This window comes from Monodon monoceros, unplaced genomic scaffold (genome assembly GCF_005190385.1).
Source record: "Monodon monoceros isolate NGI ecotype Baffin Bay Population unplaced genomic scaffold, NGI_Narwhal_1 Super_Scaffold_2, whole genome shotgun sequence".
Classification (NCBI taxonomy): Eukaryota; Metazoa; Chordata; class Mammalia; order Artiodactyla; family Monodontidae; genus Monodon; species Monodon monoceros.
Window position 1 is genome coordinate 85109272 of NW_021703776.1, and position 15642 is coordinate 85124913.

General features: G+C 42.0%; 1 protein-coding gene across 3 annotated transcripts in view; it reads right to left on the bottom strand.

Moving 5' to 3' along the window:
• CHCHD3 (coiled-coil-helix-coiled-coil-helix domain containing 3) overlaps window positions 1-15642 on the bottom strand; it is a 449179-nt gene that overhangs the window by 161686 nt on the left and 271851 nt on the right. For all 3 annotated transcript variants that reach the window (XR_003795228.1, XR_003795227.1, XM_029233536.1), the window contains exon 7: window positions 13026-13161. Coding sequence is in view for 1 of the 3 variants with exons in the window: in XM_029233536.1 (XP_029089369.1) it covers window positions 13026-13161 (136 nt within the window). In the remaining 2 variants the exon portion in view is untranslated. The remainder of the gene's footprint in view (window positions 1-13025; window positions 13162-15642) is intronic.

Consider the following 15642-nt stretch of genomic DNA (forward strand, 5'->3'; position numbering starts at 1 on the left):
AACACAAACATACTGCACTTCTAACTCTTGAAGCATAAGTACTAGAAAAGAAGTGCCTATTAAGAAAAATGAAAGTCTATTACCATGGTAATACTTCTTCTATTGAACCCAGATTAAAAAAAAAAAGAAAATGCCATAAAGCAACTATTACCCTCAGAAAGCAGTTTAGAAAAGGATTCCTATGATGGAAGAGGCTGGGATAAGAAATCTAAACTTTGGAATTTAGTTTGCGTTGATGTGACTCCGAATGCGAAGGGCAGCCCCACGGAAGGATGGGAAAGCTCTTCTGGACCGCTCACGCGTCCTCCTGGGGATAAGCAGCCCAGCTGGGCGATTAATAAATGTCATTAGGTTGTGATGATAAAGAAGCCTTCAGACACAATAAAAGCACACTCCCGTGAGCCTTCCCAGAAAGTGAACCTTCTTGATTTATCTTCGCGCTCCCTGAAGGTGGGCATCTGTGTCCACCAGAAGCAATGTGCTTAGGGAGGCGGGCCTCTGATGTGGGTCCAGGGGTGGGGGAGCAGGGTGACTGGAAGCAGCAGAGCCAAGGAACGGTCCAGTCACAGTTGTGAGCTGGTCAGGGGACTGTTTCCTCGGCTGGTGCCTCTCTCCTCCCAGGCCGGTGCTTTTCTCCCAGGAAAACCGGGTGTTGTCCCTCATCTGCGAGCACCTACAGTTTCAGTGGGGGCAAGAGGACGGGAGAAGAGAACTTCTTTTTCAGAGACTCCTGCGCTCTGTCCAAGACATCTTCTGATTTGTTCCCGAGGTTGAGAAAGGAACTAGTGAGTCTGATCAGACCTCTGCAGGTGGCTCAGACCCGGTAGGCAGTGACCAGCAGCTCCGTATCTCCCGAAAGCGGGGAGCCTTGGCAGGACCTCTGAGAGGTTGAAGACCTCTCATGCAGTTCAGGCCAATGGGCTCCAGAGCTGTGGTTCTCAGACTCCGTGGACAGAGGTACCTGAGGAATTTGTTGGAAGTTCAGATGTTCAGGTCCCACCTCAGACCTGAATCCGATTCTTGGGGATGGACCAGCCATGTGCATTTTAAATAAACTCCCCAGGTGATTCAGATCACCCATGTCTGCGATCTGATGTTATAGGGAACAGCGTACTGCGTCTGGCATCACACTATCCTGGTCTGGACTCTGCCCCATCTACAGATCACTGAAATTCTCTCGCTGTTAATTTTTCCAAGTGAAAAGATGTGTTTAGGTTACAAGATTTCGATGTCCTTCTAGCTCTAACAGCTTCTGAGTCTATGAAACCATTTACATGGAATTTATAGCTCATCTGAAAACAATGATAAAGTACAGCTTGCTCTGGCACTAGGTTTTTCTTTCAAGAATTCTGGTTTCTAAAGTGACAGCTCCTAATATGTTTCCAGGTGCTCTTAATACTCAAAGAACTGGGATGTACTTGAGCCCTGGTCTAACATAAATCCGAGTACAAGGGGTCAGAAAATGCACTGTCCTCAAGAACGCTGACACGTTCTGCCAGGGCAAATTCCTCTACAGGGACTGATCTTGAGGTATTCTATTTTGGAGGAAACCACAGACTGGAGGTGTCGTTTACATTTTTGAAATGAAGAGTTAGGTACACTAATCTTGGAATGGAATAACTTCATGTTAGGATCCGGCCTCATTTATCAAGGTCTTGACCCCATGCTCCCCTTTACAGTCGAGTAACTCTTTGTTCTCTTCAAACAGATCAGCAGGAAGCACACAGACCTAAGTGGAGGTGACTCACTTACAAGATGTCCTCATTTCGGTCCTTCCTTTAGCTGAGCTGCTTGCCCCACTGCCCACCTGCTGATTTCATCCTTGGCTACGGTTTATCAGAGCCCACCTGGCCTCCGTCATCTGACTAGAGCCTCCACACTCACCTCTGTCTCTTGGGCGTCTCCTGGGTCTGGCCCTTACTTTTAGTCCTGGTCTTTCCTTGGCTCTTCTGATCCGGCTTCCTGCTCCATCTCCACAATCCCTTACCACCAAGGGTCCGTGGCCCACGGGGTGGAAGCCAGAACAGTACAGGGTAGCCTAGGGCTGCCTGAGGGACGCAGCCTGCTTTCTCTAATGCAGTTTATCAGCCGGCGGGCTCCATTCTACCAGGCAGAACTGAGATAGCCATTTTTCACTCCAATGACTTCGGAGAAACTGAGAGACTGTTTTCACCCACTCCCAGTTCATTCTGCCACCCCGGCTTCCTCAGGGCTGTTGGGAGTACCAGCTTCAAGGAAAGACTAGGCAACATGCAGAGCAATCAGAAGTGCAGCTGTCTTTCTGGAGGGGAAGCTTAAGGCTGACAGCAAACTCTAAGAAGCAGAGGCACAGACGCGGCTAACAGCGTGGACCCCAGAGACGGGCATGAGACGCTAAGGCTGCTGCTGCCGCCACGAAGAAGCCTGTGTGCGAGCACAGGTCACTATCCACACCTCCCCTCCTGGGAGCCTGTGCAGCCCGCCACTGCCAGGGTTCCGTGAACCAGGGACAACTTCCCCGGGAGAACGCACGGCGCGCTTCAGGCTGGTGCAACGCCCCGCCGGCCTCTGCCGCCGCAGGCTCGCCCCACATCTGCACCCCTCCCTCCCCCCGGCCTGAGTGAGCCAGAGCCCCCGAGTCAGCTGCTCCTTTAACTCCGTCCTGTCTGAGCGAAGAGCAGACGCCCTCCGGCGACCTACACGCAGAGGCGGGGCCAAATCCAAAGCTGAGCCCCAGGAGCTTTGCGAACAAAGAAGAGAAAGGGAAATCTCTCCCAGAAGACTCAGAAGCAGCGGATTAAATCTCCACAATCAACTTGATGTACCCTTCATCTGTGGAATGCATGAGTACACAACGAATCATCCCAAATTGAGGAGGGGGACTTTGAGAGCAAGATTTATGATTTTTTCCTTTTCCTCTTTTTGTGAGTGTGTACGTGTATTCTTCTGTGTGAGATTTTGTCTGTATAGCTTTGCTTTCACCATTTGTCCTAGGGTTCTATCCGTCCGTTTTTTTTTAATAAAAAATTTTTTTTCTAAATAATTATTTTTTATTTTAATAACTTTATTTTATATTATCCTTCCTTCCTTCCTTCCTTCCTTCCTCCCTCCCTTTCTTTCTTTCTTTCTACTTTATCTCCCTTTTATTCTGAGCCATGTGGATAAAAGGCTCTTGGTGCTGCAGCCGGGAGTCAGTGCTGTGCCTCTGAGGTGGGAGAGCCAACTTCAGGACACTGGTCCATAAGAGACCTCCCAGCTCCACATAATATCAAATGGCGAAAACCTCCCAGAGAGAGATCTCCATCTCAACACCAACACCCAGCTTCACTCAACGACCAGCAAGCTACAGTGCTGGACACCCTATGCCAAACACCTAGCAAGACAGGAACACAACCCCACCCATTAGCAGAGAGGCTGCCTAAAATCATAATAAGGCCACAGACACCCCAAAACACACCACCAGACGTGGACATGCCCACCAGAAAGACAAGATCCAGCCTCATCCACCACAACACAGGCACTAGTCCCCTCCACCAGGAAGCCTACACAACCCACTGAAACAACTTTAGCCGCTGGGGACAGACACCAAAAACAACGGGAACTAAGAACCTGCAGCCTGCAAAAAGAAGACCCCAAACAAAGTAAGATAAGCAAAATGAGAAGACAGGAAAACACACAGCAGATGAAGGAGCAATATAAAAACCACCAGACCTAACAAATGAAGAAGAAATAGGCAGTCTACCTGAAAAAGAATTCAGAATAGTGATAGTAAAGATGATCCAAAATTTTGGAAATAGAATAGACAAAATGCAAGAAACATTTAACAAGGACCTAGAAGAACTAAAGATGAAACCAGCAACGATGAACACAAAATAAATGAAATTAAAAATACTCTACATAGGATCAATAGCAGAATAACTGAGGCAACAGAACGTATAAGTGACCTGGAAGATAAAATAGTGGAAATAACTACGGCAGAGCAGAATAAAGAAAAAAGAATGAAAAGAACTGAGGACTGTCTCAGAGACCTGTGGGATAACATTAAACGCACCAACATTTGAATTATAGGGGTCCCAGAAGAAGAAGAGAAAAAGAAAGGGACTGAGAAAATATGTCAAGAGATTATAGTTGAAAACTTCCCTAATATGGGAAAGGAAATAGTTAATCAAGTCCAGGAAGCACAGACAGTCCCATACAGGATAAATCCAAGGAGAAACACGCCAAAACACAATTTAATCAAACTGTCAAAAATTAAATACAAAGAAAACATATTAAAAGGAGCAAGGGAAAAACAACAAATAACACAAAGGGTAATCCTCATAAGGTTAACAGCTGATCTTTCAGCAGAAACTCTGCAAGCCAGAAGGGAGTGGCAGGACATATTTAAAGTGATGAAGGAGAAAAACCTACAACCAAGATTACTCTACCCAGCAAGGATCTCATTCAGATTTGATGCACAAATTAAAACCTTTACAGACAAGCAAAACCTGAGAGAGTTCAGCACCACCAAACCAGCTTTAAAACAACTGCTAAAGGAACTTCTCTAAGCAAGAAACACAAGAGAAGGAAAAGACCTACAATAACAAACCCAAAACAATTAAGAAAATGGGAAAGGGAACTTACATATCGATAACTACCTTAAATGTAAATGGATTAAATGCTCCCACCAAAAGACACAGACTGGCTGAATAGATACAAAAACAAGACCCATATATATGCTGTCTACAAGAGACCCACTTCAGACCTACAGACACATACAAACTAAAAGTAAGGGGATGGAAAAAGATATTCCATGCAAATGGAAACCAAAAGAAAGCTGGAGTAGCAATTCTCATATCAGACAAAATAGACATTAAAATGAAGACTATTAGAAGAGACAAAGAAGGACACTACATAATGATCAAGGGATCGATCCAAGAAGAAGATATAACAATTGTAAATATTTATGCACCCAACATAGGAGCACCTCAATACATAAGGCAAATACTAACAGCCATAGAAGGGGTAATCGACAGTAACACATTCATAGTAGGGGACTTTAACACCCCACTTTCACCAATGGACAGATCATCCAAAATGAAAAAAAATAAGGAAACACAAGCTTTAAATGACACATTAAACAAGATGGACTTAATTGATATTTATAGAACATTCCACCCCAAAACAAAAGAATACACGTTTTTCTCAAGTGCCCATGGAACATTCTCCAGGATAGATCATATCTTGGGTCACAAATCAAGCCTTGGTAAATTTAAGAAAATTGAAATAGTATCAAGTATCTTTTCTGACCACAATGCTATGAGACTAGATACCAATCACAGGAAAAGATCTGTAAAAATTACAAACACATGGAGGCTAAACAATACACTACTTAATAACGAAGTGATCACTGAAGAAATCAAAGAGGAAATCAAAAAATACCTAGAAACAAATGACAATGGAGACACGATGACCAAAAACCTATGGGATGCAGCAAAAGCAGTTCTAAGAGGGAAGTTTATAGCAATACAATCCTACCTTAAGAAAGAGGAAACATCTCGAATAAACAACCTAACCTTTCACCTAAAGCAAAAACCCCCCAAAGTTAGCAGAAGGAAAGAAATCACGAAGATCAGATCAGAAATAAATGAAAAAGAAATGAAGGAAATGATAGCAAAGATCAATAAAACTAAAAGCTGGTTCTTTGAGAGGATAAACAAAATTGATAAACCATTAGCCAGACTCATCAAGAAAAAAAGGGAGAAGACTCAAATCAATAGAATTAGAAATGAAAAAGGAGAAATAACAACTGACACTGCAGAAATACAAAACATCACAAGAGATAACTACAAGCAACTCTGTGCCAACAAAATGGACAACCTGGAAGAAATGGACAAATTCTTAGAAATGCACAACCTGCCAAGACTGAATCAGGAAGAAATAGAAAATATGAACAGACCAATCACAAGCACTGAAATGCAAACTGTGATTAAAAATCTTCCAACAAGGCTTCCCTGGTGGCGCAGTGGTTGAGAGTCCGCCTGCCGATGCAGGGGACACAGGTTCGTGCCCCGGTCCAGGAAGACCCCACATGCCGCGGAGCGGCTAGGTCCGTGAGCCATGGCTGCTGAGCCTATGCATCCGGAGCCTGTGCTCCGTAACGGGAGAGGCCACAACAGTGAGAGGCCCACGTATCGCAAAAAAAAAAAAAAAAAATCTTCCAACAAACAAAAGCCGAGGACCAGGTGGCTTCACAGGCGAATTCTATCAAACATTTAGAGAAGAGCTAACACCCATCCTTCTAAAACTCTTCCAAAATATAGCAGAGGGCGGAACACTCCCAAACTCATTCTATGAGGCCACCATCACCCTGATACCAAAACCAGACAAGGATGTCACGAAGAAGGAAAATTACAAGCCAATATCACTGATGAATATAGATGCAAAACTCCTCAAGAGAATACTAGCAAACAGAATCCAACAGCACAGTAAAAGGATCATACACCATGATCAAATGGGGTTTATTCCAGGAATGCAAGGATTCTTCAATATATGCAAATCAATCAACGTGATACACCATATTAACAAATTGAAGGAGAAAAACCATATGATCATCTCAATAGATGCAGAGAAAGCTTTCGACAAAATTCAACACCCATTTACGATAAAAACCCTGCAGAAAGTAGGCATAGAGGGAACTTTCCTCAACATAATAAAGGCCATATATGACAAGCCCACAGCAAACATCATCCTCAATGGTGAAAAACTGAAAGCATTTCCACTAAGATCAGGAACAAGACAAGGTTGCCCACTCTCCCCACTCTTATTCAACATAGTTTTGGAAGTTTTAGCCACAGCAATCAGAGAAGAAAAGGAAATAAAAGGAATCCAAATCGGAAAAGAAGAAGTAAAGCTGTCACTGTTTGCAGATGACATGATACTATACATAGAGAATCCTAAAGATGCTACCAGAAAACTCCTAGAGCTAATCAATGAATTTGGTAAAGTAGCAGGATACAAAGTTAATGCACAGAAATCTCTGGCATTCCTATATACTAATGATGAAAAATCTGAAAGTGAAATCAAGAAAACACTCCCATTTACCATTGCAACAAAAAGAATAAAATATCTAGGAATAAACCTACCTAAGGAGACGAAAGACCTGTATGCAGAAAATTATAAGACACTGATGAAAGAAATTAAAGATGATACAAATAGATGGAGAGATATACCATGTTCTTGGATGGGAAGAATCAACATTGTGAAAATGACTCTACTACCCAAAGCAATCTACAGGTTCAATGCAATCCCTATCAAGCTACCACTGGCATTTTTCACAGAACTAGAACAAAAAATTTCACAATTTGTATGGAAACACAAAAGACCCCGAATTGCCAAAGCAATCTTGAGAACTGAAAACGGAGCTGGAGGAATCAGGCTCCCTGACTTCAGACTATAGTATAAAGCTACAGTAAGCAAGACTGTGTGGTACTGGCACAAAAACAGAAATACAGATCAGTGGAACAGGATAGAAAGTCCAGAGATAAACGCAAGCACATATGGTCACCTTATTTTTGATAAAGGAGGCAGGAATGTACAATGGACAATGGACAGCCTCTTCAATAGGTGGTGCTGGGAAAACTGGACAGGTACATGTAAAAGTATGAGATTAGAACACTCCCTAACACCATACACAAAAATAAGCTCAAAATAGATTAAAGACCTAAATGTAAGGCCAGAAACTATCAAACTCTTAGAGGAAAACATAGGCAGAACACTCTATGACATAAATCACAGTAAGATCCTTTTTGACCCACCTCCTAGAGAAATGGAAAGAAAAACAAAAATAAACAAATGGGACCTAATGAAACTTAAAAGCTTTTGCACAGCAAAGGAAACCATAAACAAGACGAAAAGACAACCCTCAGAATGGGAGAAAATATTTTCAAATGAAGCAACTGACAAAGGATTAATCTCCAAAATTTACAAGCAGCTCTTGAAGCTCAATAACAAAAAAAACAAACAACCTAATCCAAAAATGGGCAGAAGACCTAAATAAACATTTCTCCAAAGAAGATATACAGATTGCCAACAAACACATGAAAGAATGCTCAACATCATTAATCTTTAGAGAAATGCAAATCAAAACGACAATAAGATATCATCTCACACCGGTCAGAATGGCCATTATCAAAAAATCTAGAAACAATAAATGCTGGAGAGGGCGTGGAGAAAAGGGAACCCTCTTGCATTGCTAGTGGGAATGTGAATTGGTACAGCCACTATGGAGAACAGTATGGAGGTTCCTTAAAAAACTACCAATAGAACTACCATATCACCCAGCAATCCTACTACTGGGCATATACCCTGAGAAAACCATAAGTCAAAAAGAGTCATGTACCAAAATGTTTTATGCAGCTCTATTTACAATAGCCAGGGGATGGAAACAACCTAAGTGTCCATCATCGGATGAATGGATAAAGAAGATGTGGCACATATCTACAATGGAATATTATTCAGCCATAAAAAGAAACGAAATTAAGTTGTTTGTAGTGAGGTGGATGGACCTAGAGTCTGTCATACAGAGTGAAGTAAGTCAGAAAGAGAAAGACAAATACCGTATGCTAACACATATGTATGGAATCTAACAAAAAAAAAAATGTCATGAAGAACCTAGGGGTAAGACAGGAATAAAGACACAGACCTACTAGAGAATGGACTTGAGGATATGGGGAGGGGGAAGGGTAAGCTATGACAAAGTGAGAGAGTGGCATGGACATATATACACTACCAAACGTAAAATAGCTAGTGGGAAGCAGCCGCATAGCACAGGGAGATCAGCTCGGTGCTTTGTGACCACCTGGATGGGTGGGATGGGGAGGGTGGGAGGGAGGGAGACGCAAGAGGGAGGAGATATGGGAACATATGTATAACTGATCCACTTTGTTATAAAGCAGAAACTAACACACCATTGTAAAGCAATTATACTCCAATAAAGATGTTAAAAAAAAAAAAAAAGAAGCAGAGGCACAAATGCTGGAGGCCACCAGAGCAGAGATGCTGCCCGGGCCAAACAGCCCATGTCTCTTAACTTGAATGTGCTCAGGAACCTGGGTGCTCGTGGGGCCTGCAGCCTGCTCTCAGACATAGAAGTACAATCAGCCATAAATAACAGCTGTGAGGCCCTTGTGGATCACCTAGTTCAAACCCTTACAAAAAAGAAAATGAAGCCCAGGTCACCATGACTAGGTTAGAACAATCCAGCATTCCCCACAAACTCTCGCCTTTGGCGAGCACAGAATGTTCAAGAGTCCAGTCAGTTTCCGAACCTTTCTGTCAATAGCAGCAGGGCTCGAAAGAGCTGGAATGCTTAGAATTGTTACCCCTAAGCAGCTGGATTCTGCAAGTAAATGAGGGGCAGTGGGGTGTCCCAGGGAGCAGAGGCAATGCAGATCTGGGAGCAAGCCCTTTGTACACACCCCCCTTTTATAAGCCTTGGGCACATTTTGGTCCACTAGTGGGCCAGTACTACTGGCTTCCCATTGCTCCCTCCCTTCCAGTCTCCTGTCACGTACGTGAAGCAAGACTGAATGGGAATCAGGTTTCGATGGTAAAAACAGGTAATTCAATCTTGGGGAGTTTATAGAAAGCTATGAGGCTAAGCAGATATGAGAAATAAAAGACACAGAAGTTTATCAATCAATGTTCTCCTATATTTTTAAGTGCTGTATCTCATATAGCTATCCAGTAGTTTTTAAGTCTGAGAAGTAATAATTACAGCAATTGAATATTTCTTTACCATTATGAAGAACACATAACTTAATACACTGGAACTAACAGTCTAAATGTCTCATGTTGACCCGTGAGGACTGTTTAAGACTAGCTGAAGAAAGATTGATGTGAATAAGTGGATGAATAAGAGACGAAAAGTAAGGCTAAGGAATATCCGGAAATTTTCCTATCAGTAAAATCTATTAGTCTAGAGAACAATGCCCCAAGGGAACCAGTGAAAGCCCAATTTTATGAGTCACTTAAAAAAGTGGAATGGATTTGGCTACTGGAATTATTCCAAAGGGAAAACTCTTGCACTATGCCGGAAATGGACAACATGACCTAATGGGTTGTTGTGTTTAGTATCTCAGCCTGTCCAGCTTGTTCTTTAGATTTTACAAGGAAACTCAAAAAGGGGTTGTGGACCAGTCAGGAACTGTAACAACAAATGATCAGGACCACGTATCCTGCCAAAGTCCCTTTTAACAACAGGGGCGGAGCTAGAGTCACAAGGTTAGACTAGCTTCACACACACACACACACACACACACACACACACACACACACACACACGGAAAATGTGATGTTAGTGGAAAAGTGACTACTCATGAAATACTGATATAACCTCTGCTGGCCATCTTGGTTGGGCATGGTCCTAAGATGGGGCAGCGCTAAACTGCACCTTTGCTCATGGCCTTTATAATCCCACCCTCCTTTCTGTTACTTTCAGTCTCAATGACTACTTCATTTGATCTTCAGAGTTTTTTCCCTTCACTTCATGATTATCGTTCACATCTTCCCTCACTGCCTTATTTCTGTATTAGTGGATACTGGATATCCCTTCACACACACAACTGAAAAGCCAAACACTATGCATTTTTAAATTTGTTTTTATGGCAAGGTCTATCTTGGTCTAGTTGTTAAATTTACCATCATGACTTCCCTGGGTTTCAATTCTCTCAACTGTAAAATGGTGAAAATAAAACCATCTCTATTTACATCTCAGGTTGTCATAAAAAACAAGTAAGAGAATGGATGTGAAATGACCTTGAAATCTAAATCTACAGACATACAAGGTGTTACTGTTTCTTGGTTACTTCCCATTTCAATGCCGCCTATCTTAGGTTTAAAATAAGGTCTTGTGGACACATCTTTTTAATATCAGCTGCTGTTATATACTCTAATACTTGAATGTAACAGTTGTAAGAACAATAGGCACCTGAAACATACTCACTGAAAATATTAAATTATGCTGCAGACGGGCAGGGGGGTGGGGTGGGGAGGGGAGGACGGGAGGTCCCCTTTGGAATCACTAGTAATAATTTGACGCTTTTGGCCAATTTGTTTAAGTTGGTTTCAGCACAGAATAAGGCAACTGAGGAAAGAAGGAAAAAAATTTAGACTTATTGAATACTTCACAGAAATGGAATCCTCACAACACTGCAAATTACATTACCTCACTTAACAGATGAGACAAATCAAGGCCCAAGGTTACAGAGCCAATAAAAGAGCTTGGATACAAACTCAGATTTGCCCAATTCAAACTCTCTGTTGCACCATGTAGCATACTTGATTTTGTCACAAGTTAAATAACTCTTGTTTTGCTCTGTGAATGTATGCTATTGGTCTCATGGGGCTGCGTGTAGACAGTTCAGCACAACCCGGACAATCAGGATGAAGTCAATACTCCAGACACCCTTGCAGGTGCTACTTCAGTAACGGTACAGATCACTGTGGACACAGGCACCTATGTTACAAGACACCAGTGTCAAAACACACACTTTGTCTCCGCCATTATGTGCACTACCACCCCCGCTTTAATACAGAACTAACATCAGCTAGAAAAACCCATGAGCCCAACTTACAGGTTCCACCTGCTTCAGTCAGTATTAAAATTGAAGGTTGGAGATTGTTAAGAACATATCAGAAGCTGTTTTTAACAAATAAAATGTACTAACTTAACATCAGCAACACTACTTCTACCAAAGATCTTAAAAGAAAGGTATCCCTGGCACACTACTAAGAGTTAGGCAAGTGCCGTATAAACAAGAAAAAGAAAGAAGCCTTTTGTGACGACCTAGAGGGGTGGGATAGGTAGGGTGCAAGGGAGACACAAGGGGGAGGGGATATATGTATACGTAAAGCTGATTCACTTTGTTATACAGCAGAAACTAACACACCATTTTAAACATCCAATAAAGATGTTAAAAAAATAGAAAAAATAAAAGATAAATGCTAAGGAGGGAAAAAGAAAAAAGCCTTGAGCCACACAGCTTTTAAAGACAACACAGGTTTTTAATAAATCTTGGTTCTATGTTTTCTACTACTGTTGTTATTTTCCAGATATCCAGACAATACTGCCCTCCCATCAGATATTCACAGAGTGTCAGAAATTTATACTAACTGGGATTATTATAACTACAGCAAATTAGACTGCAGGAAGGCATGCTGTGTAATTCAAACACTAGATTTAGTTGGGTTAGAAGGTCAAGTCTAGGGAATTTGTCAGCAGAAAGAACCAAGGTTTCCAACAATTTCCATCTCTCAGAACAACCTATACCCAACAAAATCAGTTAAATGATAGGCAATTACATGACCTGCCAGAATTGATAATTTACTTCAGCGTTTATCATTAGCTTTCTAAAGTACACAAATTAGAGAAAATACACGTCCCGTGATCATCATATTATTCTGATATGAAGGGTCATGAGAAGAGTATGGCTATGGTGCACAGAAGCGATGGAAATTGCTTCCTAGATCCATGTCTGGCCTGTCTTTCCCTGCCCAATTGACTGGACTCTACCAACTGGCAGAAGATTGAATGGTGCTTGCATGGTGGGTTTTTATTTTAGTTTTGTGTTTGCTTTTCGTTTTTTTAAACCAGACTCTCTGCATGACTACTTGCTGTTTATGGACTTGAAGCTGTTGGCCCCTTAACATGTATCCTTCCTCTTTGCTGGCTTTGAATACTGGCCCAGAAATATGGGGCAGTGACCTTGAGGACACAATTATAAAGTAGAGGACAAAAGTTCAAAGCAACTAGAAAAGGTATTCTTTACGTAAAACCTTTTTTTTCCTGCAAGTGGAACACAAGGAGACAACGGACTCTTCCTTCAGCCACCTGGATGAAAGGTGATTAAAACTTAACCAACTCATGACAGCAATTCTTGATGACGACTAGTTTGGTTTAAAAACCTTTTTCATACACATTAGCCTACTGAGTCCTTCCCAGTGCCCATGACGTTGGGCTTTTTATTCCTCTGCTGCCCTAGTTAGCTCCTGGTTTGTACACCCACCTGTTTGGCCTGATTGACGCACTGCTTGTACTGACTGGCCAGAGCGGAGCAGCTGAGGGTCTGCTGGGTGTTCTGGCGGTAACACTGGAGAATTTGGGCCTGCAGATCGGCACAGATGGGATGACACTCATACCGCCTGGAAACAAAAACAGGGACCACTGAGACAAATGGTCTTCAACCGGAATAAAGAACAAGGGTAAAAAAATATATAAAACATCAACTAAGATATATGTGTTACAAACGCCCCCCCAAAAAGTTGTTCTTAAACAAAAAAGTTTAAGAATAATTTTCTTTGACCTTTAAAGAAAGGTATCACACAAGATTAAGTGATTTCTTGTTATACAGCAGAAACTAACACAACATTGTAAAGCAGTTATACTCCAATAAAGATGTTAAAAAAAAAAGATAAGTGATTTCTATGAAATTAGTTCTATTAATTGACACCACTGCGAGCCTCTCTGGACAGGGCAGCATTCCCACCCTACCTCAAACGTAACCATGTGAATGGGGCCAATTACCCTTCAGCCAGGCCAGCTAACTCAGGAACCTGGGAGCCCCAATGTTCTCTTCCGTTCCCACCTCCAGCTGGTCACAAAGCTTGATATCCTGCAGTCCAGTCCTTTCTCCATACTCGCTGTCATTACATTAATTCCTAATCATTTATATCCTGGATTCAAGCAATGACCTTCACGGGTCTCTCTGCCTCTTAACGTTCACCCTCCACTCCTACCTCCCAGAAGGTTCTTTCTAGTAGTAAGTCTAGACAATATCTGCTTTCCAAATGAAATACATGGTCAACAGGCAGGTCCTTTTGGATCAGGTTCCTGCCTAGTCTTTTGCCTCAACCAGACCACGTACAGGGTTTGGTTCTTACACGTCCCTTCACGTCTTGTCTCCAATGCTCTTGATTTTGGAAATGCTCTGCACCTAAGCCTCACCCAGTTCTATGTATCTGGAAAATACCTACCCATCTTTCAATACTCGAGCTAAGTACTGAAGTGCAACCTCCTCTATAAGGCTTTCACTAGAGCTCTCTCCAACCACAGCAGAGTCTATCATTCCCTTTATGGGGACCCCCTAACCTGTATTAACTTCCTTTACCATGCACTACACTACAGTCTACTGCAATTTACTAGCATGCAAATCCCAAGTAAGGACTGCATCTTATTTTCTTTGTTATCTCAGCTATCGACATGGATCCCTCTTATAGAAGTCATGCAATAAATTGTTGAGAATACAAATGTGTGGAGAGAAAATTTAATTCCTTGAGCTAAAATTTTACTAGTTATACTTACAAATCTCAAGATTTTAGTTAGAGTGCTTTCAGTGAATATGCACTACTAAACATAATTGCTTCCAAAAAGCTGATAATATACACTTGAAAAATGATAATAATAAAATAAAGCAAATGGATTATGCAAACAAAAATGAAATATTCTTGTTACAATCGTAGAGGAACTTGGAATATAAGGACTAAATACACAGAAAAATATATATATTACTATCACTTTAATCTAGGGATTCATTTTTTTTCAAATTAGTTTTGTCTAATACAAAAGGTTCCAGTCTCTTATAAGTTCTTCTCTTGGAATTTAAATTTGTTATTTCCATAGTAATCATGAAATAGCATTATTTTAAATTGATGAGTTCTAAAAAACCCCTAGAGAACACAGGAGAAATATTTCTCATCAATAAGGAAACCCCTGGCTGACGATCTGTCTCCTCATTGCTTTTATCCAACACACTAAGCTAGTATACATATTTTGCTAGAATAGAAAACTGAAATGCAAGCCACGTTACTGGCCGCTAAGGGAATTTACTTCCTACTACCCTCTAAAAAAGTAGACACAGAGATAACATCGCTTGTACTCTTTCATTCATTACCTTACTGTTTGGCCAAACACCTAAGAACAGAATTTAAATCCAATCCCAGGAGTTTCAACTCGCTTTAAGGTTTTTTTGCGGTACGCGGGCCTCTCACTGTTGTGGCCTCTCCGTTGTGGAGCACAGGCTCCGGACGCGCAGGCCCAGCGGCCATGGCTCACAGGCCCAGCCGCTCCGCGGCATGCGGGATCCTCCCAGACCGGGGCACGAACCCGTGTCCCCTGCATCGGCAGGCGGACTCCCAACCACCGCACCACCAGGGAAGCCCTGCTTTAAGGTTTTGAAGTTCAGATGTCTGTGAATGTCTCCAGACACAGATTTCCCTGATCCCCTGCCATGAACATCAGTATCTAAAAAGAGTCAGCTGTGTTTCAAAGGGTAGAAGCACAGCTACGACTAACTGATTATAGCCCCTGGACTAAATAACATAAGATCAAGCATCAGGTTAGCTGAACCCAGCAAATATATGATGAATGCCTTTAACAGTTCATGAGAAAGCAGGGTTACATGCTATCCTAGTGTGGAGGACCATCGTCCCTCCAATATACCTTAGATTTAAAGCAGGGGGAAAGAAGATGGGAGAGAAGGCTAGAAGCAACCCGACCAGATATGCAGCCCCTCCCCATTAACACACAGCAAAAGACCATAAAGAATGAGCTCCCACACAGTGCTCATCACAAGGAAGATGCTGTGGTTGTTTTTCCTTCTAAAAAGACTCTTCACAATGGGATTC